We start from the raw sequence: 22,016 nt of genomic DNA, 5'->3' as shown, positions 1-22,016 counted from the left end.
GCGTTTACCCAAGAATCCTCAGAATGTTAGTTTTCCTCTCTCTCTCTCTCTCTCTCTCTCTCTCTCTCTCTCTCTCTCTCTCTCACTCTCACACACACACTCTATCTAACTCTCTGTGTCTCTTTATACTCCAGAGTTGTCTTACATCAGCTCAGTGTGCCTGGATATGAAGTCTAAGTGAGTAGAGAAAGAAAAGAACAGCTTGGATTTTACTTTGGTTTTCTTTCTCACTGATTGGAATTAACATTTTATTGAGCAAATGGTTTAAAAGCAGCAGGATTTAAAAGTAAGTTTGCATGAAGTCTTCAGAAAACTTTGCAACGTTTATTTTTTTTGCTTCGAATAAGGGCTTTCACCTTCATGTGATTTAAGGCAACAATAAAGGAATTTTAGAGGGGTTTCTGGTTCTGTATATTCATAACTGCCTTTTTTTTTGCATTGTCTGATTTTCTTTGATTCTCTTTATGCCTTTGCTTTATGCTGAGCCATTTCTCTGGAAGAAGTGCTGATTGCATGGCAGGCTAAAATAGTGGATAACAGAGCAAACTCCTACTCGATCCACACTGTATCCTGAACCACTGCAACTTGGCAAATGTGAAAACCAATGATCTATCAGAACATTTGATCTTTTGAACCATGTGTAAACAAGTGCTTCATTTTGCTTTTGGTTGACTTTTATTATAGATTGTTATATGAATTTAGTCCATCAGTGAGGTCCTTCACAATGTCATTTCATCCGACCGGGTTAAGCATTCCAGCATTCGCAGAGCATTTTTTAGATTATTATTTAATGCATTCATTATATCGAGGGATTGAAAAGACGTTTTGGATTTACAGGAGCTTTTCTTTGCACTTTTTGTATCACAAACTCTCTGTTAAACTATCAAGTGTAAGCTTTTAATTTGATTTGTCCAACATAATTTTTACATAATGTCCAACAAACATTAAATATAAATGAGAAGATAATTAAAACTAATAACTTTTATTTAAAATTGTATTCATTCATTGATTCATAAACATTTTGGTCCTCAATTTGGTCTTAAAACATATTATTTAGTTATTTACTAACTATACTATACCACTTAGTAGGAGTATAATAACTAATTACAGTAAGAATATTACTATTGTATTGTGTATATTATGCACAACTGTAATAATAATAATATTAATAATAATAATAGTAATAAAATACTACTTATTTCAGAAACAATTCTTATGCAATTTTTTAGGATTTTATTTTAGCTGTCACTCAACAGAACACTCAAAGGTATCTGTTAATGTAATCAATGTAAAATAAGTGCCTATAACTATATGAAAAACCTTTTAAAGATCCGTATTACAAACTGCTGTACAGGAAATTATAATCTATACTGAAATATAACCCTCTTTGTCTTGTAGTTCCCAAATGAAACTGCTTATGTGGCAGTGATTTTTAATGAAAATATATATAGTGCCACCTAGAATTGCAAAGACAACATTTATATTTGACCTTTTGATAATAGTTCAAATCTTATATCACAACAGATAACATTTGTGAAGTACTGGCCCATATACTTCTCCATGCCTTTTTCAGGGCATCACTGGCAATTTCTTATAATTATATACTGTCTATGTCAAATAATAATTCCAAATTTTATTAGAAAGTGACCGAATAGTTCAATGGGCTGCTCTGGATGGCCATTGAGCAGGAGTAATGATATGAATTATAAATAGACATACTACAAAAATCCTGTATTTTCATTGCTTGGATCCCTAAAGATGGTAGTTGCATCTGTATTGCATCATGCTTTGTTTTGACAGAGCGCTAATAAATTCATCATCCTCTTCAGGTGTTTGTTTTTTTGTAAATTGATTTAACATTGTCACTTATTACATAAAACTGGAAAGGTCCAGGACTGTCATGGTTTACAAATTGGTCTTGTTTTTATTAGACATGAGTCATGACCTGACTGCTGGCAATAACTAAGTTTCTAAAAACCTTTACAGATGCTTTAGGTTATCACAGAACTTTTTGTAAATTTGTACATAAATTTGTAAAATACTACATGCCTGCACCTTAAGCAACATTACTTCACAATTTATAGCGAAAGATAAGTGTAGGGAGTGGAATACATTTTTCCAGTACTTTTCCACTGTTCTGCAACATTGACTTTATCACTCCAGATTCTCCAAGCTGCAGAAGAGAGTTTAGTTGAACTCTGAATGCATAGCTTCATACGTGCTAAAGTATTATCATTTGGGATTGTTGACATGTCATTTTCCATTAAGAAAGCAGGGCTCTTGGGCGAGGAATAACTGGAAATTAGAAACATCTGGTATAATCTGTAATTTGGATTTGAGATTCAAACCAGCTAAAGGCCCTCTTTTTTCATTTCCTTCTCCCATTGCTTTTCATCTGACAAATCCATTTGGTATTCATTTCATCGAATTCAGAGAACAGAGTCCAGTCCCTGCCTTAACAACAAGTTGTTTGGTGTGTATAAATAGCATGTTGAATACATGGCTGAAGAAAATATCAGGTTTGGGTTGTGTTATCCTCCACCCAGCTTTAACAAGCTCAGCTTCAATACTTTAGGAGACAATGTGTACATTTTGGTGTTTAGTTGTAAATATGGCCCACATGCTTGACAATAATTGCCATTGCAAGTTTTTGTTCACTGTTATCCCAGACGTTGCTCTTATCAGTGCACATTGGTATCCATACCTGAAACATGACCGCCAGCAATCTATTACACAGAACATTTAATGTAAGCTGAATTAGATAAACTAAAGAGAAAGCTCAGGAATTTCACTTAAATGCGTGTGAAAATAGAGTGTGAAACAGAAAGTGTCTCAGCATTCACACTGGTGGAATTTTTTAACTTAAGTTACTGACACAACTCCAGTAACTAAGAATTGTACTGTAGGTTGAAATAGGTTGAAATATCAGCATTACATAATTCCAGTCTTACTTTCTTTTGAGGTAAAAGAAAAAACACAGCATATAAAAACAGAAATAAGGTTTCTGGCACGTTTGTTGTAATATTACAGCTATATTATAGACAGAATCCAGTATATATTTCTATTCATTTTAAAGTACTTATAGCTGTAATTAATCCCAGTCAAACCTTATTCACACATCATTGTGTAAACAGAATCCTTTATTGGGGAAAAAACTTCTGTCCCCTTAATTGGGGACCTTTGTGCAACATGAAATTTTTCTCTTTTCAAGTCTCTGGTTTTACTAGTCCTCTGAGGATTGTACACTGTACACTGGTGTTGCTTTTGGGCCTGTTTTGTTCATGTGTAAATACATAAGCAAGAGCATTCTTTGCGCGGACTATATATTACACAAGTCTTATTTAATAATAAAAAAATTATTACATAAAAATTATTATAAATAATAATAATAAAACATATTAAAATGTTATAGATTAGAACAAAATGAAGAGCTGCAATGTTTTTGAAAGCCTGTTTTGTCATTTATCAGCTGGTCTGATCATAGTGAACATGTCTCATGTACCACTGATTCATCACCTGGATCACTTGAAGGGCCCTTTTTAATATCTGCAATGCTAAATTAGTTGTGTTTGGGGAAATCACGTTTACCTACTTGTAAAAAATGGAATTTTTGGATATGATCTCACAAAAGAGGTAAAACAGGCATACTATATCAATAAAATAATTATTAAAAAAATAAAAAGGAAACACACACAATGAGTCAATAAAGCAAATCTCCACATTAATTAGTTTCATATGGATGTATGAGAGTTATTAAATGTACTTGTATTAACATTGGCTTTATTTTATTTGATTTTTTAAGTATTTATAGAGCATGTGTTGCTAATAAAGTGCTTTCTAATAAGATAGACTTGTGTTAGTGTTAATATGTTCACAAAAAAGTTTCAAGCCACCTTTTCTGTTTTAAAAGCTTTAAACAGGATCATAGCTGAGGCCCTCATATATACATATAATACAATAATGATATTGTATTAAGGGATGTGGTAGCTCAAATGTTGGACTTCTTCTTGGAAGGTCATGGGTTTAAGTCCCAGCACTGAAAAGCTGCCACTGCTGGGCTCTTAAACAAGGCCCCTTATGCTCAAATGCTTAGCTGTACAGCATAAGTGTAAATTGCTCTGGAGAAGGGTGTCTGTCGCATGCCGTAAATATCGGTAAATAGATTTTAAAGTGCCGTGTGATATATTAAAACACATTATGTGAACCTGTCTGCATTATTTTGACGAAAATGATTTGTACAGAAAGATTAGAAAGATTGCTGAGAATGGTTTCACATAAAAACCCTACATTTTTACAATGTTTTTGACTTTATTTTTCACAATTATGGAAGAATAATGTTTTATAACCCAATGATATGAGTGACCCTGGTTTTTCTAAAGATTCTGTATCCATTTTATCTCAGTAAATCATTTTTTTATGTTTTATCTTTTTTTTTTACTCTATGAGATCGTATTTTAAATCCAGATATATGGGAGCGGTATATTGTTTAGAGCACGATACAAACAAAATTTTATTTTAATTGTGATTTTGAAAGCATATAAACATCACACAGCAAAACAATTTGATATAGCCTTCATTTTTAATGTGTATCCCCAGGGCAAAAGCCAAAACTGCAATAACAATTTACAAGTCAAAGTTTGTGCTGCTGGACTTCACTTCAGAAGGTCTTAAATCATGTTAATTTGTGTCCTACTTCAAGTCATGTCTTGAAACTACAGCCTTCCACTACCATCATGGTAATTATCTTGCTGGTACAGATAGGCCAAGAGTTTATACATGGTCTGAAATGAGCTAAAATTAGACTGTGTTTGTCTCTGGTGCAAATGAAAAGGCCACATTTAAAGGGCCCTTCACTGTCATTTTCGGGTCAATTAGTAGAATTACAGTGTAGTAAGAGCTCTCGCTCTGTAGCACTCCCAGCTGCCTGTACTCTAATTGCAAACAGATTTTGTAAACCATGGAGCATGCTGCGATTCAACAGATAACGACTGCCTTAAAAGCTGCCTACATTTCTCGACTGCACTTTTTTTTTTAAACTGAGCAAAAATTTGTATTAAAGCATGGCTATTGCTTTCAGTAATTTTGGAATATGTGAGGAATTTAAAACAGAAACCTTCAAAGCAAAGCAAGTATGACACCCTAGTGGAAGTGGCGAAGATTACCCGATCAATATGAGAGATGTTTTTTTTTATTCTGATTGGTTGGAGAGTTTTCTCTCCTGTTTAAGTAGTAGGTGACAGAGTATTAGATAAAACTTTGCCAAATATTACAAAAAGTTACCTAACACTAGTCTTCAATCCATGAAGAAAAGATAGCACTGCTTAGCATCCAGCTGTTGTGGATTTATATGTTAGTATATAGTGATATTAGGTGAAAATATTCATCTTCAGAGTATAAAGTGCTCATGCAATTTTTCTGTGACACAGGCACTGTTCTTCTGTTTCCCATGAACCTAAATGGCAAACCACCAAAACATGTGACAATTGACATTTTTTATGAATTAACAAACGTGACCGTGAGTTCAGTGGTTAGAAATTGACCAACACAGAAAAATCTAGCCAGAGGTATAATGGTGCATAATATTTAAATGTACAATTACATTTACAGCATTTGGCAGATATCCTTATCCAGAATGACTTACAATTATTTCATTTAAACAGCTGGAGTCTGATGGGGGCTAAATTAAAGGGCCCAGCAATGGAAACTTGGTGGTCCTGGGATTAAAACTCACGCCCTTCCGAACAGTCAAACATTGTAACCACTACCACTTGGAACATAAATAAACATGAGTGGATAATTGAATATCAAACACTAAATATTAATTATTGATTTTTTTTATTACATAAAAATATATTTCAAATTTGATTTTTTGTGAAATCCATGCTGAGTTCATGCTGAGTGGAAATGAGTTTGAACATTTGCACAACAAAATAGAATGATAAAGGAATTATATTCATCATGCTGAGGGTAGTAATTATTCTAAATGCAACAGGTTCATTTATGTGGTAGAAAGTAAACATCATCTTGATTCTTTCTGACGGGTAAAACGGGTTTAAAATGCCAATGTTCAACACAAGCGGTTGAGGAAAAAACAGAAAAATGCACAGATAGAATGTGAAATAAATGTCTAAAATCTAATGTCTGGGACAATAATGACAAAAAAATGACAGAGAAGAACACTGTTCTGTTCCATCTATATATAATATCAACTAAAATTTAATGTCAAAATTACTATTTGTATATTGTGTCGTTACGGTTGTTACAGGAGCAAGTATTTGTAATGCAATTAGTTTCTATACTTGACACTGAAATCCTAAATTCAGCACAGGGTTCATAAGAAATGAAATGCCACCTGAACATCATTAAAATAATTAAAGTAACAAACATTTGCTCCATGTTTTGTAAGTATTTTTGAAATTAGTGTAGCCTTAGTGTGTCACCTCACTGGTATTAAAGTTAAAGCTTTCTTCATTTTCCTTAAGTTGAATAATGACTAAAGGTATAACACAATGATTCTATTTATATCTGTATCTGATTAGTGCTCCAGATATCCATATCACTATTGTTTGTATTCAGATTCAAGCCCAATCTAGACATAGCCCAAACTGGAGGTCTTTTTCTTTAAAAAATTCAAATAAAATAGAGAAACACTGAAGAAAACTCTGAAGTAAAATGCCAGAATAATTATTATCAGCTAAAAATGTGGGCAAGTCTGTTTCCAATCCTGCCCATTCAGTTATTATTTTTCGGTATCTGTCCATAATTTACTTGGTTCCCAAAATATCTACAAACAAAGTCTAATTTACTCCACCAGGATGTTTCTAAGGATTCTATAAATGTTCATGTTAATGGAAAAGTGGTCTTGATTTGCTTCATGAAAGTAAAAACTACCTTAAATTTTTTCATCCATATCCCAGTCCCAGCACTGTGGCAAGCTTAAATGCAGTTTACATGCATTTTTCATTTCTGTTTAGAGTTTATCATCTGTTTATTCCAAATAACATATTTGTATTCAGTCATGATGCAAGTCTGCTACTCTGCAACTTTGTTGTTGGTTCCTCTAAAAGTTCTTATTTCTAAGGACACTAGTTTTATTTTATACAGTATTCCAATTTCTTTTCCATTATCAGTGTTCGCATACTTTATATCATTGTTTAAATAAAGAAAATACATTGTTTTATTTTAATAATAAATATACTGAAAATGTAAACTCATTTCAGATTTGGCCCAAGTGTGGTGTAACATCTCATCATTATTGCATTAACATGCATCTGCTATCTTGGCTTTCTTGGATGTGTGTAGCAGTGGCGTGAGTGGCATGTTGACTTTCATACAGATGGAGTGAACTGTGGACTTCTTCTCTTCTCTGTGCAGAATTCAGCATTAGGTTTTGGGATCAAGTAAATCCTACTTTATTGACTTTGCAGGGGTTCTAGAGGGGGTAGAGCATGTCGTGCATCACTGGTCCTCTGTTAAGGACTGCTATAGGGATTTTTTGTTCAGTTTGTTGATTGTTTCTGCTCAGCACATTTGCTGTTTGCTTGAGGGTATTTTTTTTTTCAGTCATAACAATCTAGGTTTTATTATATTTACATCGTTACAATCTCCTTATTCAGATTGGCTTAAAGAAGCATATACAAAAATATCTCAGGTTCCTCTATTACAAACAGGTCAAAAGAAAAGCTTGAGAAAATTTTTTTCATCATGGTATATGGTGTATCGCAGCACATAATAGCACATAACATTTGCTGTTGCAGGACAGCTATAAATTTGCTCCCGCATAAATAATGCATTTGCTCTAGCATGATTGCTTTGTCAAAATTTGAGGTAGAGTCCATCCATTTAATTTTCGAATTGAATGCTATTTCAATTAATAAATTGACAGGAAAAAAGATCGGCAGGTATAAAAGGTGCCTCCGTGTCAATTCAATTGAATTAATTTTAATTTATAGAGCGATTTTAACAATAGATTTTGTCTCAAAGCAGTTTTACAGAGATAAAATGGTTATAAAGCTGTATAGACTGTATGTTTATACATTTTATTGCTTATAATTATAAGTTTATTCATAATGAATGCGCCAGTGGTGACTGTGGCAGGGATAAACTCAACTCAAGTCAAGTTTATTTCTATAGCGCTTCTCACAACAGACATTGTCTCAAAGCAGCTTTACAGAATTTTAAGAGTTAAGGTGAATGATGTGTATTTATCCCTGATGAGCAGCCATGGTGACTGTGACAAGGAAAATCTCCCTTAGATGTTATGAGGAAGAAACCTTGAGAGGAACCAGACTCAAAAGGGAACCTCATCCTCATTTGGGTGATATATTCTATGACTTCGAACACTTGTAAAATCATTTTCCATCACTTAACTTCATTTAGCGTTTAGAAATTTTAGTTGTCTCTTAGGCATGACACTAAAGTATCTATCCCTGAGATAGCATGAGGAAGAAACTGTGTGGCTCAGAATGTCCATTCATTACAGTTCAATCATTGTTGCGCTATCCTGATTTGTCAGATCTTAGTAGTTCAACAATGGTAGAGATGTAAAATTAATTTAAGGAGGGTGAGTAAATATATTTTATATTATATATATATATATATATATATATATATATATATATATATATATATATATATATGTCTCAAGAGTTATATTTATATTAAGTTTGTAATCTTGCGTACCAGTATAGATTTATTCATTGCTAGAGACTCAAAGCACTTTTGTACGTCGCTCTGGATAAGGGTGTCTGCTAAATGCCGCAAATGTAAATGTAAATGTAGATATTAAATAAAATCACTATATGTATGCTTAAAATATTAAATAAAACATATCATTGTCGGATGTCCCTGGTGGTCTAGTGGTTAGGCTGACCCCAGTCACTCTTAGTGCCGGTCCCAAGCCTGGATAAATGGGGAGGGTTGAACAGCAGAGAATAGGTATAAATAGGACTTGATTAGTTTATTCTGTCACAGTAACTGGGAGACGATGGGATCCAGCTATGTGAAGCAATGCATTTATTTCATTTAGGGTGCTTTAATGTTGACTTGTAAGGACTCTGTTGACCTTTTGAACATCATTACAAATCATTACTGCATAATTAGCTGTTTCTGGATGAGTCTTATGCTAACCACAACTTGACATCTGGAATCTCTCGTTTGAGCCGATATTTTATTGGAGCTAACATATGAGGAGAGCTTAAAGATGACCAGATCTTTTAGAAGTATGAAAATCTGTCTAAACTGCAGATTTAGATAAAAAATTTAAAAATCCATATTTGTGATGGAAACTATTCTGGCAAACAGGCAAAAATGCACAAACCTTCACAACTGCCTTAACATATATGACTGCTTTCCAGTGACATCCAGAACTACAATTACATTTTGTATGATGAGAAAAACACACATTCTCCAAAAGTAAAGGTTAAATAGCTTTTTCATCTTGAGCTAGCTGGTTTATTCATGACAGCTTCATACTGAACTAACCACAGACATGCACGCTCTCACCATGGCTTTTCAGGCTGAGTCTCTTATTACTGTTCCTGGTGTGCGCTGGATTCTGTGTTGTCCATAATCACTCCCATCTGCCATTTTGTAAAAATTTCTCAGTGAACCATGACGATAGGCACGATCTCGGTGGACCGGCACAAATTGCAATGCCACATGTATGAAAAGAATTATTTATTCGCAGATCGGTATACACGATTACAATTACACGAGTGAACCGGATGACCTTTGTCTATTCGCTCTGTCTGGAATTGTTTGAATAAGAAGCTGACTTTTGCATAGCGATGCGTTCAGAGGTTTGAATGTGTCTTAGAGCAGCTGTTGAGAAGCATAATGACTTGATCATCTAGGGATTGAAAGGGAGATGTTATCCTGGATGGTAGCTTTAAGAATATTGGGAATAGTGTTTATTTAATAGCTTGTTTTCAAGCATTTATTCATTGTTCACATATCTTTAAAGCCAATTTCTTTCAAAGAGTATTATTAAAGAGTTGATCCTTATTAAATCTCTACCTAGTGTCTATTAACAATTTCTGATAACATGTTCCAGCATGTCAGATTTACAATAAAGATCCTCTACAAATGTAACTTAGGGAGCAAAATAATGTTCTGCTAATGTCATTAATAAAGATATGGGCTTCTATGTCACATGGCAAAGCTAAAGAACCAGTTCTGTTCACATAATGCATTCTTAACTGGGATTGCCAAAGCAGGAAACAGTCTGATTTCGACATGTTCGGTATATAGGCCACTCCTACGCAGCACTGAGGGCAGAGTTGTGTTTGGCTGCAGTTGAATACTGTGGGAAGAAGAAAAACTATTCTTTGCTGTCCAGCAGAGAGACACATTCGTGCTGTTTTTCAGACACTCAACTTTTACACTAGACTTCAACTCTCATAAACACTTCTGGGATTGAGTAAACATTCTTCTGGAGGAAACCCTAACATATCATCTAGTAATGGATTATATACAACGGTTGCCAGATTATAAGGATTTTTAGGCTAAATCAATTAAAGGAGACCATTGTTACACTCTGAAAGAAATAAGTTTTAGTTTTCTAATAGTATCTTTGATTTGTGCCTCTCTGGGGAATGATAAAGTTTTCTGTGTAGAACTCAGTATCCTCTCTTCTTTCAGGAGGTTCAAGGTAGAACCCTAGGAATTGTTATAGACAATTAACATTACAGAATACTTTGTCCTACAGGGAAAGAGACAAAATTATATATATTTTGTCTACACAGTACTCAGTAGTAATGGATAGCATGTACTGCATTTAACAAGAGGAGGATAAAATCATAATGTGGTAGTGTTTCACAATATATATTTCACACAAAAGGCAAGAAATCTGGAAAAGCTTTTCTAAAAAAACAGAAATAATACCCACCCACATACATTTCTTTCTAAAAGTCAGGCTGATTGCTTCAAGAGATAATTGGGCCTCTGCAGAATACATACAGTGACCACTGACATGAGTTTGGAATGTACTTGGCATGAGTTATATAAAAGCATCACAATTAGCTGCCCAGTTTAAATATGTAATTTTCCTCTTTACACTGCCTTTTAGTCTTCCATAACTCTCTGTGAACAACATGTGTCCAGACCACTAAAAAAGAGCTTGTAAAAATGCAGCAAACAACACCACTGTTGTTTGAAACCAGTTCAGTGTCTGGTCACGCTAGTCATTATGGAAGTATTCTTATTTGTACGTTTTAGGCTTAAGTCTTACATGAAGTCCTTATATTTTGCTGGAATTTGGTTCCAGCTGTTAGTGACTCTCAAAGTACAGACATAAATAACTAAATAAAACTATATATTTATATATATTAGGACTATACAAGACAAAACAGACAATGTGAGACAATATAGACAGTATGAGTATTAAATAGGGATACAGATTATTATGACAGATCAGTAATGTAAAGATCAGTAAAGTGTGAGAGTGCATGGCAGTGCAAATGGCAGTATTGTGCATCATATATATATATATATGATGCACAATACTGTCATTTGCACTACCATGCACTCTACATACATATATATATATATATATATGTGACTCTACAATTTTCATTGTCATGAAAATAAAGAAAACTCTTTGAATGAGAAGGTGTGTCCAAACTTTTGGTCTGTACTGTATATATATATATATATATAGTGGAAATTGTGGATCTCAACAGTCCTGTTCGTAGGCTACAAGGCAGAGTATGCTGTTGACATGACAATTCTCAATCTACAAGATTCAGGTGTTAACAAGATCTCAATCTACACCTGGAATTCCATGAAGCTGCTTAGGGATGTAGCTATAATGCTTGTTACATTGTCTATTGTTAAAAGTAACATAAGTAAAAAATATATTAAGGAAAACTGAATTCATTATTTAATCACAATTTCCAGTGTGTGTATAAACATTTGTATAAACTATCACTCAAAATGTCTTTAACTGTCCTTTGGATGCTTCAAAGTTCGAATTTGCATTTTTTAAGTTTATTAAAGTATTAGGATTTATTTTGGTTAACAGTAAATTGATATAAACATTATTAATAATTAATAATTAATACGTTATAATATATATATATATATATATATATATATATATATATATATATATATATATATATATATATATATATATATATATATATTTCCTGCATTTCTGAAGCAAACAAAAGGTTATATGAATATGTTATAAATGTTTTTTTTATAGTAAATATATTAAGATTACTTACCATTATAGAGAAGCTGGATAACTAAGCAGGGGACCCTGAGTAAAACATGTGGCAGTGAATGAGACATTACCTCAGCCAGACAAAGCCCACTAGGCCGGTATTGTGGCACACACTCTTAGAAACATGACCGGTTTGTAATTAAAATGTTTTAATAATTTTATATACCTAATTGTTCTATCCATGAATTAACTAATGGTCAGTCCATTTTTGGCAGAAATAAACCTAAACCTCATAAGTGGTATTCTTTGCTGTGATAATTGGTTTTGGTTATGTCCACACAGTTTCGTGTGTTTATTGACCATCACCATTTTATTTTGAGGAGCAGAGCTCTGTGGCTGTGAAGAGTTAATGGAAAGTCCACTAGCTATTTCAGGAAATGACTGCAAGTTTATTGTCTTAAATAAAATCATGGTTATTTGTTTTGTCATTAAATGATGTCATTAAATGTCATTAAATATCTCACATTTAAGCACCATAGTAACTTATATAATAAGGTGGAAATGGCAGTTTTAACTAATGAAGTGTTTTATTGTCCGACACATTTTTCTGCTGCATTTATTTAAAAGTATATATTCCTAAAGATTCCTCTGATCTATTTTCTACAGGAATGAAGGCCAGGGCTCGATTTGATATGAACCACCTTTGGAAGATCACGTTTCCTCTAGCATTTCTTCTGTACAACTCGGGAAATGTAAAGTCCCAAGTTAATCCAAGTAAGTCAAGTTTTCTCTCCATTATTAAGGAATAAAACTGTTATCACCCCAAAGTTTAATATTTTTCTATAATAGCAAAGAGTTTTAACTGTCTTACACTCAAAAATCTTTAAAGAATGACAGATCATACATTTTATGTCTCTGAATGTCAGGAGACAGCCATAAAACAAGTTAATTCTTGCTATAACTTATATATGATAGGAGCAGGAAATAGTCATTCCATCACCTTCTCTTCCTTTTTTCGCTCATTTGTTGGTAATAAAACAACAACTGTAGCTTGTCATGTTCCAGAGAAGTCGCAGTGTGGAAACTGAAAAGCCATGTGCAACATTGCTTGCACTGCATTGGTCACTATGAGACTAGCCAAGCATGAGCATCTATAAGCTCATGTATGCAGAAGAAGGCAGACAGCAGCGTTTTTTCTGAATGTTACACTGCCATGTGATACCATCAGTTTAAAAGGTTACTGGCCTTGTGTGTCTTAAAGGAAGTGGATGTTAGTTTTCACTATTATGGTAGCTGTTGCATTATGGGATTAGAGCTGGCTTTTGGGTGAGAATTATCAGGGGACCAAATTGGAGAAGAAATTGGAGGAAAACATACACTTCTTGACTTTTGACTGTTTAAAACCACTTACAATGGAGACTCATATTTCTAAAATGGCTAGGTAAACACATATCTGCTTAAAGAACACAGTTAATATAAATGTATATTATATAGTATATACATTTCTGTACACATTGGTACTTTGTTAGCTATGTTCTCTATGAACAGCAGTACCAGAATTTCTTATACAAGATAATATCAATTTATATTAACGAAGCGTTCTTTAAGCATATATAAGTGTTTAATTATCCTTTCACTTTAAAGCACATTTACTGTTTGGAAGGATTGTTATATATTCCTCTATTAAGCTTTGATCCATCTTTTCTACTCAGACTCTTTTTCTCCAGCATGGGTGGTTTGTGAGAAGGAAAGTGTGATGTCAGAGCGAGGTTCAATTATATTTAACAAGGAATCCAGAACGAACCACATGCTAGGCTGACATACAGTAGGGATGGAGGAAGGAGATGGGGAGACTGCTGGCTGTCCAAAGTGCCCTCAAGAATGAAAATTGCATCATGCTGTTTCTTTAGTGTCAAGAAGTTCGTTTAGATGTTGTGAAGGTCATTACCGCAGTTAGAGTACGCTACAGAGGCGTATGTAGAAGCGTGGCAGTGGAATTTGGGCGAAATATGTTGAGCATTTTACTGGAGATGTTTACAGCTGTGCTTAAGGTTGCTTGATGGCATGTGAAAGCAGGTAAATGTGCACTTATTTATAATGATTATGGTTGATTACCTCATTTTGGAAAGGTTAATGCATTTGCATGAAATTAAATATAATACCAAGAAAAAATTAAAGGAGGAAAAATCTCGGTTGTCCAAGTTTCTGAGGTTGTTGTTCAAAGAATTTGAATATAAAATTAGGCATAAAAAAACATAAGTCTATGACTATTTGCATCACAACTGTAAACGAGGAGCCACGTTAGCTTTAGATAATAAAATACTGAGGCAAATACCTTTTTGAATTACAAAATTATAATATATAAACATTTGATTATTTCAAAACAGTAAGAACAGCTAGGCAAGGTAGAATTGTAGTTTTAGACACAAGTTAATACAAATATAGTGAATCCAATTGAAACTGGAAAAAGTACAGTTTTTGCAGTACCAGGTTTGATCCAGGGATCTATCTATACAATCATAATCAATCCGATAATAAACAACTATAATCACTCTAATAGTTAGCAATAAAAGTAACGAGTTCCTGATGCTTAAAATGTTTTGAACAGTGTTCTTTTTTCCCATAACTGTTATGCAATTTTAGAGATTTTAAAATGCACAAACAGAGCAATTCACAGAGCCAGACATTATTATCTGCATGTCATCTTGGAGTCATGGATGTGTACTTTCCCAGCAATCTCAGAGGCATCCATAGCATTAAAACAAAAGAACAATAGAAAACTATCTTCTAAATCTGTGTGGTTTTATGGCTCTGTGTCATTTTGCATCTGTGTCCCTCCAGTGAGTATCCTCTAATTGTATTGCTAAACCAGGCTCTGGATCAGCCTGGACTCCTCTGTATTGCAGAATCCAACTGCTTCCCACAATCAGTTCTGAAGCAATGGCTCACCAGACACAGATATTATGCTGTGGTTATAGCAATTCTTTGCATATTGATGAGAGATTAATGCTGTGTATAATTTTACTGTGTATCACTTTTTGATATATTGAGTTATCTGAGGGGTTCTGTATGCTGTGGTATAAAAGTCTCTGTATCTAGAGATAATATTTAAAAAAAGAGAAGAATCTTGATTAATGAAGGACATTAATCAAATATTAGATGCTAATGTCAAGCATGTTCTGTGAGGCCTCAGTTTCAGAGATTTAAAATGTGATGTAATAACAAATAGTTTCACAATGTTATTCGATTGCTGCCTCATGGGCCTCATTTATAAATATTTTAATAAATTTGTGAATAAATGTTTTTACAGGCCAAACTGAACTTAGATTCCTTTGCCTCTATTAAGAGACAAACACCTCAGGGACAGTTAAAATTGCACAATTACAATAAAACATATGCTATTAGTATCTATAACATGCTATAAGTATCTATATACATATCTATAAGTGTTGCTCAGCCACTTTAACACAACAGCTACCACACACATATAACGCTTTTTCTTACCTACTGTATAGTTGAAATTTACACAAACTCAAAAGTATATGAACGTAACTTGATTTGAATGAACAGTAATATATATTTTACAGTGCATAACAGTTGAAGAAAACTCACTGTTGATAGATGAAGCCACATAAACAGCCTAAAGGTCTGATCAAATTTATATTCGTAATTATCTGTAAATCTGCTTTGGGACAGTTTTCAATGTTAATGGCACTATATAAATACGTTTTAAATGAGCTGATTCATTTGTGAACTAACTCACAGGAACTAGCTATTAAACGTGCTTACAGTAAATAAATAATGAACTACCTAACAGTAAGTAGTTGAGCAAACCAGAACTTGTTTTTTTTTTTTACAGGTAGTTTCATTGTATGAATTTGCGTTAAATTAGTAATCTAGTAATCTGGGCCATAACAAGTTAGTAATCTAGATCATCAAATAAATGATAGATTAGCAAACAAGTTATTTTTTCAAATTTATGGTGAATAACTAATAACAGTTATCTTAATGATCAACATGTTTTCCTTAGTAGTGTCCAGTTTCAACATTTATGTCCCTTCTCACAGGAAATACAAAAATGAATCAGCAGCCAAATAATTTCCCACCAACATACCAAAGCACAAATATTTCATCTAAACAGTAATCTCATGATGGATTTGTTTTAATTAGACATAATATATTGAGGTAGATAGGTTAGAGTTTATCATGTGAGATCAATCAAGCTCTCAAAGGCTTGCTGAAATACCGAGAAAGTCTCTGGTTCTACTTTAAATGGATAGACACAACTCTTCTTCTTCTTCTTCTTCTTCTTCTTCTTCTTCTTTCGGATTCTCCCATTAGGGGTCGCCACAGCAGATCATCAGTCTCCATACCCCCCTGTCCTCTACATCTGCCTCTTTCAAACCAACTATCTGCATGTCTTCCATCACCACATCCATAAACCTACTCCTTGGCCTTTCTCTTTTCCTCCGTCCTGGTGGTTCCATCCTCAACATTCTCCTACTGATTTACCCCTTTTCCCTGTTCTGCACATGTCCAGACTATCTCAAGTGGATAGACACAACTATAAAATGATATCTCGATATACATAATTTACAGAGGATAAGTTAACCATATAAATTCAGTAATACATGAGAAAATAAAATGCCCAGGCCTGAATTACTATGCACTGTTAACCATATACTAAATAATGTTTGGTGGACTCTAAGTCCCACATAGGCTGAATCATTAAGAATCCATCAGTCAGTACATCAAATCCGTCTTTAGCTGCACCTCAGTTTTCTGGGTTTCAATGAGAAGCTGTGACCTTGCTAAATGTTTAATATTGCATGCAGGAAGAAAAAAACTTTGACCATTCACAGTGGATTAAGAAATCAGGCTGGAGTCTGTGGCTAGTGCATACCAGACATTTTGACAACAGAAAAGTACATTGAATCAGCTTCGCTTTCTTTCATTTTTCCAGAGGCACTGTGAGCTTTCCAGTGTTGTTGCGAAGTTCTACGAAAGCAAACTGATCCTCACTGTCACAGCGGCATGTTAGGGAGAAAAGTACAGTACGATTCTCACATGTTGATCCTGCACCGATTTATGTAAGCTTATATAGACCTGGTTTATACTTATTGAACGAGTACAAATGCTCATGTAGACACAGAGTCAGCATGAGCAGCAATGTTCACATCCTCACCTAGGATAAAAAGCAATATCAAATATTTGGCATGTGAGAGGCAAAAGATCCCTGACTGAGAGGCTTCTATGTCAATCAATAAAATGTTTCATGATTTCCTACCACAGATGTTTACCTCAAAGGTAATGCCACTATCATGAGCTCATGTATATGGTAAAAATGATCTCTCGTCTCCGAACCTTTTAAAAAAACATAAATGATGTATCACTTAAATCCTATATTAAGAACTTTTTAATAAAACTTGTAAATGATGTATGACTCAGCTTTACCCTTTTTCAGAAGAGTGTCCGAAGGTGTGAAGGTTTTTTCTCTCCACATTATTACTCATGACATTTAAAAGATTAGCTCAGAGACTCTATAAAGCTCTGGTGTAAAGATTCAGAATCTCTCACTGTGTGGCTGCACCTATGATTTTCACCCTCTACTTTGAATATTGCTATTTGATAACCATACACTGCAGTTACAACTGTATAATTCCAGCTGGATGGCACATTTTCATTTTTACCACTGGTTTGAAGGGCAGATTCCAGTATTCTGTAATCCCTCAGCTCTTCACCACATTCTCTTGAAATGAAACTGCTGAAGACTTTTTTCCTGTAGCAGGAAAAATTTGTTGCACTAGCTGAGATGTTCACTAGTGCCAACTTTCCCCTTTTTAAAATTCCCAAGCAGTGTAGTTATACCGTGCCCTTTTTCCTCATTTTCTCCTTAGAGAAAAGTTGAAAGAATAAGGTACTCTATGCACTGTACAGTGTGTGTGCAGCACAAAGTGAAACCATACACACCACTGAAACCCAGAGAACAAGATTTGTTTGATTTTCTTTTACAACTGCCAATCAGTGATGCATGACCTTTATTTGAGGGTATGTATATCTTCTGTTTGTGTCCTTGTGTGCATTCTTAAGTCATCGATTATGTTAGTGTGTGTGTGTGTGTGTGTGTGTGTGTGTGTGTGTGTGTGTGTGTGTGTGTGTGCGAGGCAATGGAGCCAGCGGTTAGATGGCAAACATGGTGAAACAAACGTGCCATTTACAAAATGAAAAAAAGAAAGCTGGCTCACTCAGTGTGCAGGGGAAAAAGGGACACTTGGAGCTATTAGCAACTGCACATAACTCCCTCCCTGAGAAAGGAGAGAGAAAGAGAGAGCGAGAGGTATTTCTTAACGTTCTCTCCAGAGAATATTTGTACTTTTCCACCTCTGAAGCATGTGATATTTTTAACCTCGGTAGCTATATGCTAGCTCAGCCTGCTTCATGTCCTGGGTGAAGTTCCTGCTGCAACCAACTCCCTTTTCTCTCAGGGGTCAGAGAGAGCAGGGGCAAGAAAACACACAAAGTAAACAGACCAACGCTACTGTATAAACATCCTTTGTAGCTTTTTTGTGCTTAGAATTATATGTTGATTTCTTTGTTACTCTCATTTAACACCACAAAACAGTCTCTCTTCCAATTGCCATGTTAATACTGATTGTAAATCCTTATCTTATTAACCAGCAGACCTGAAATTGACAGGAAATATACCTGTACTTACTAAAGCAACACTAAAATGATCTCATCCTGAGAAACCATATTATTCTGGTCAGGATTGTGCCAGTTCATCAATCCCTTTGCACATGGTGAATAATTTCCCTAGAATTTATGTCATTCTAACACAGCACACACACACACACACACACACACACACACACACACACACACACACACACACACACACGGGGCAATTCTGGCATTGCCAATCCACCTACCTGTATATGTCGAGACAATGGAGGAAACCTGGAGAATCTAGAAGAAACAAGCTTAGGAAGAACATGGAATGGAAAGCAGAGCTAGGGATTATCTGTAGACCCTAAAGCTCTGAGGTGGTAATGCTACTGAAATATTTGAAAGGCATAAAGATATATAAAATGGAATTAATATTGGAACTGTGATGTTTTCTTTCAAAATCTGATCTGCATCTATAGTTTCATTCATAAGGACATTATATAAAGACATTTCATAGTAGATTCTGAATAATACATAGATCTTTGGGACCTTTCTTGCCATATGTGGTTCTTCTCCAAACTGTTACCTCAAAGCTCAAAAGTCTTTCGATACGCTATAATAAAATTTTGCATTCACCTGAACTTGGAAACCCAAACCTGTTCCAGCATGGCAATGCCCTGTGCACAAAGTGAGCTCCTTGAAGATATGCTTTACATGGTTTGAAGGGGAGGTTCTTGAGTGGCCTGCTATAGAGCTTCTATCTGAACCCTACTGAACACCTTTGGGATGAATTGGAATGCTGACTGCACCCCATGCCTCCTCACCCTACATCAGTACCTGACTTTACTAACACCCTTGTGGCTGATGAACACAAATGTCCACAATCATACTCTAAAACCTAGTGGAACACCTTTCCAGTAGAGTGGAGGGAAAAAGCAAATTAGGACTAAATGCTCAAAAAGCACATACCGTACTTATGACCAGGTTTTGGCAATATAGCAAAACAATGTTATCAAGTCTTTTATGAAGCCTATAGAAAAAAGCCTCAGTTTACCTTTTAAATCTCTGGAACTGTACTAGAAGTGATGAGCACTGTTCTTCTCAAACACATTCCTATAGTTAGGATTTGATGATGGAGGAAGACATGATTGTCCAAAAGATATTCATTAAGCTCTCATGTCCTGTAGATGTGAACAAATTCATGAAATAGACTATTCTCAGGATAGAAACATTTTATTAGAACATACATGGGATCAGTCAGGGGAACGTTATTGAATTGCAGTGACGCTTCCATCTGTGGGCGAATGGCACCAAACCACAACCGGAAACTAAATAAATGCCCCCGCAGCATAACAGTGACCAGCTTTCATTTAATTTGTCTGTAAGTGAAGCCTGCCAACATGACATCAAGTCTGATTTCTTTTTCTCTCTCTGTTGTGAGACTGAACATTTTGTGTAAGTATGTTTGGAAAAACATCCTGCAAAACCCGAGTCAAGATGTCCTCTATGCTTAGTTAATGCCAATAAGCATTTACAAAGCAATGACCTCTGTTCTGTTAAAACACATAAACTGTGGCTCATGTATAATGATTCACCACAGCCCTTGTATCATCCTGCAGAAGGTTTTGTTAGGGGATTCAGCTTATGTTGGCCCATGGCAGCTTGTCCTGGGCCTCTAAGGTTTCCCCCATCTTGACTTTTTAAGCAAACATTAGGAGGAGAGCCGGAAAAAGAAAAGGGATACAAAAAGTCCTTCTCCACTCTTCTTGCTGTTGCTGGCAGAAAAACAAAGGTTTGCTGTTGTGATGGAGAAGCCATGAGGACTAGGAGAGGCCTCATGCACTTCCGAGTGAACTTTTAACATCCAGCCCATGACGCACTAAAGCATGCCCACACAAGCATATCTGAGGAACTTTTAGAACAAACAAAGCAATTTGTGATGTTAATGCGATTTTATGATTTCAGTTTTGTGCTGTTTCCATAGTGTTTTAGCTGCAGTTTGTATGCTAGTAACATTGCTAGCATTATTTCTGTAGTTTATTTATTATGACTGCCACTCACTTTCTGGTTAATGGGTTTAAACACTGCAATTTGTATTATTAGAAACCAAACTTGTACTTTTTTTGTGCAGAAAAACAAAAACTTTATTTTGCATCTGCTTGTCTTATTTTTGTGAATTTTCCATAGATTGTGTCTTTTTGTATTTTTTATTTTATTTATTTATTATTTTTTAAACAGTTTGTCATTTTTATATCATTTCTGCAGTGAGGATTTTTTTACTGAACTCCCATTCAGTACAATTACACTACCGGTTAATCACTTAATTATAGCTACACAGAAAACACAGGATAGGCAATATGGGAAAGACAGTTTTAGATAACTTAAGGAAATGGCAAAGATTAACTGGAAAAACAAACAAACTTATGTTTATGTAGTTATACAACCAGATGTACAACGAAAATTCTAAAGACACTGACCTCTACTGGCAGGGAGAAATACTTTCCATTCATCTATTTGTCTTTTCATTCATTTATTTATTTAAATTTGCTTCTTTGTATTAACATTTTCTTATTCAGTAACTAAAATGCTGATTCTTAAAATTATTTGTAGCCACAAGAGTAAGGAATGGTAGTCATAACTAAAAGATTTTAATAACCTTAATTATTCATTCATAAATTAGCTTAGTTAATTACAATAGCACTATAATAGCTTGTACTTTGTCTTCAATGTATTACAGTCTGAAAGAATTACAGTGCAACTCTAATGCTTACTCTTTTCCTCTATGTCCTGCTGCATGTGTGTTTGACCATGCCATTCAGAATTTGTTCCTTGAGTCATGGCCAGACAACTGGAAATGAAGTGTAAAGTCATATAAATCTTCTTCGGTTCTGTATTGTAATAATAGTGATCAAAGACTTGCCATCCTTTGCTTTTTGGGCACACAGGTCCCATGTGTAATGAAATTCAGTTTCTAGCTCATAAAAGTTAACAGTTAGCACACCAAGCAGCCTGGGTAGTATCAGGATTAAATTACAGAAGAAAAAAAAATAAAAGAGGGAAGGAAAATGTTCTCAGGAGGTGGGCAAACTTTAATCGTGTCCTTGTAAAGACCACACAAGAGGCATGTAAGACTCTGATCATTGTTTCAGTTCAAACCAGGATGTCTGCTGACTGTTCCAAA

General features: G+C 34.7%; 1 protein-coding gene across 2 annotated transcripts in view; it reads left to right on the top strand.

Moving 5' to 3' along the window:
- The first annotated feature begins 53 nt into the window (after positions 1 to 53).
- Positions 54 to 22,016, top strand: part of ddr2a (discoidin domain receptor tyrosine kinase 2a) — a 40,079-nt gene continuing 18,116 nt past the window's right edge. The window contains exons 1-2 of one of the 2 annotated variants that reach the window (XM_046859397.1): positions 54 to 177; positions 12,836 to 12,943. In XM_046859397.1, the coding sequence (XP_046715353.1) occupies positions 12,838 to 12,943 (106 nt within the window). In that variant the 5' untranslated portion in view covers positions 54 to 177; positions 12,836 to 12,837. Of the gene's footprint in view, positions 287 to 12,835; positions 12,944 to 22,016 lie in introns of both variants that reach the window. The other variant, XM_046859388.1, reaches the window with a different exon arrangement.

Source organism: Silurus meridionalis, chromosome 1 (assembly GCF_014805685.1).
Source record: "Silurus meridionalis isolate SWU-2019-XX chromosome 1, ASM1480568v1, whole genome shotgun sequence".
NCBI classification, from domain to species: Eukaryota; Metazoa; Chordata; class Actinopteri; order Siluriformes; family Siluridae; genus Silurus; species Silurus meridionalis.
Note: the sequence above shows the minus strand (reverse complement) of the source record. Positions and strands in the feature narration are given on the sequence as shown.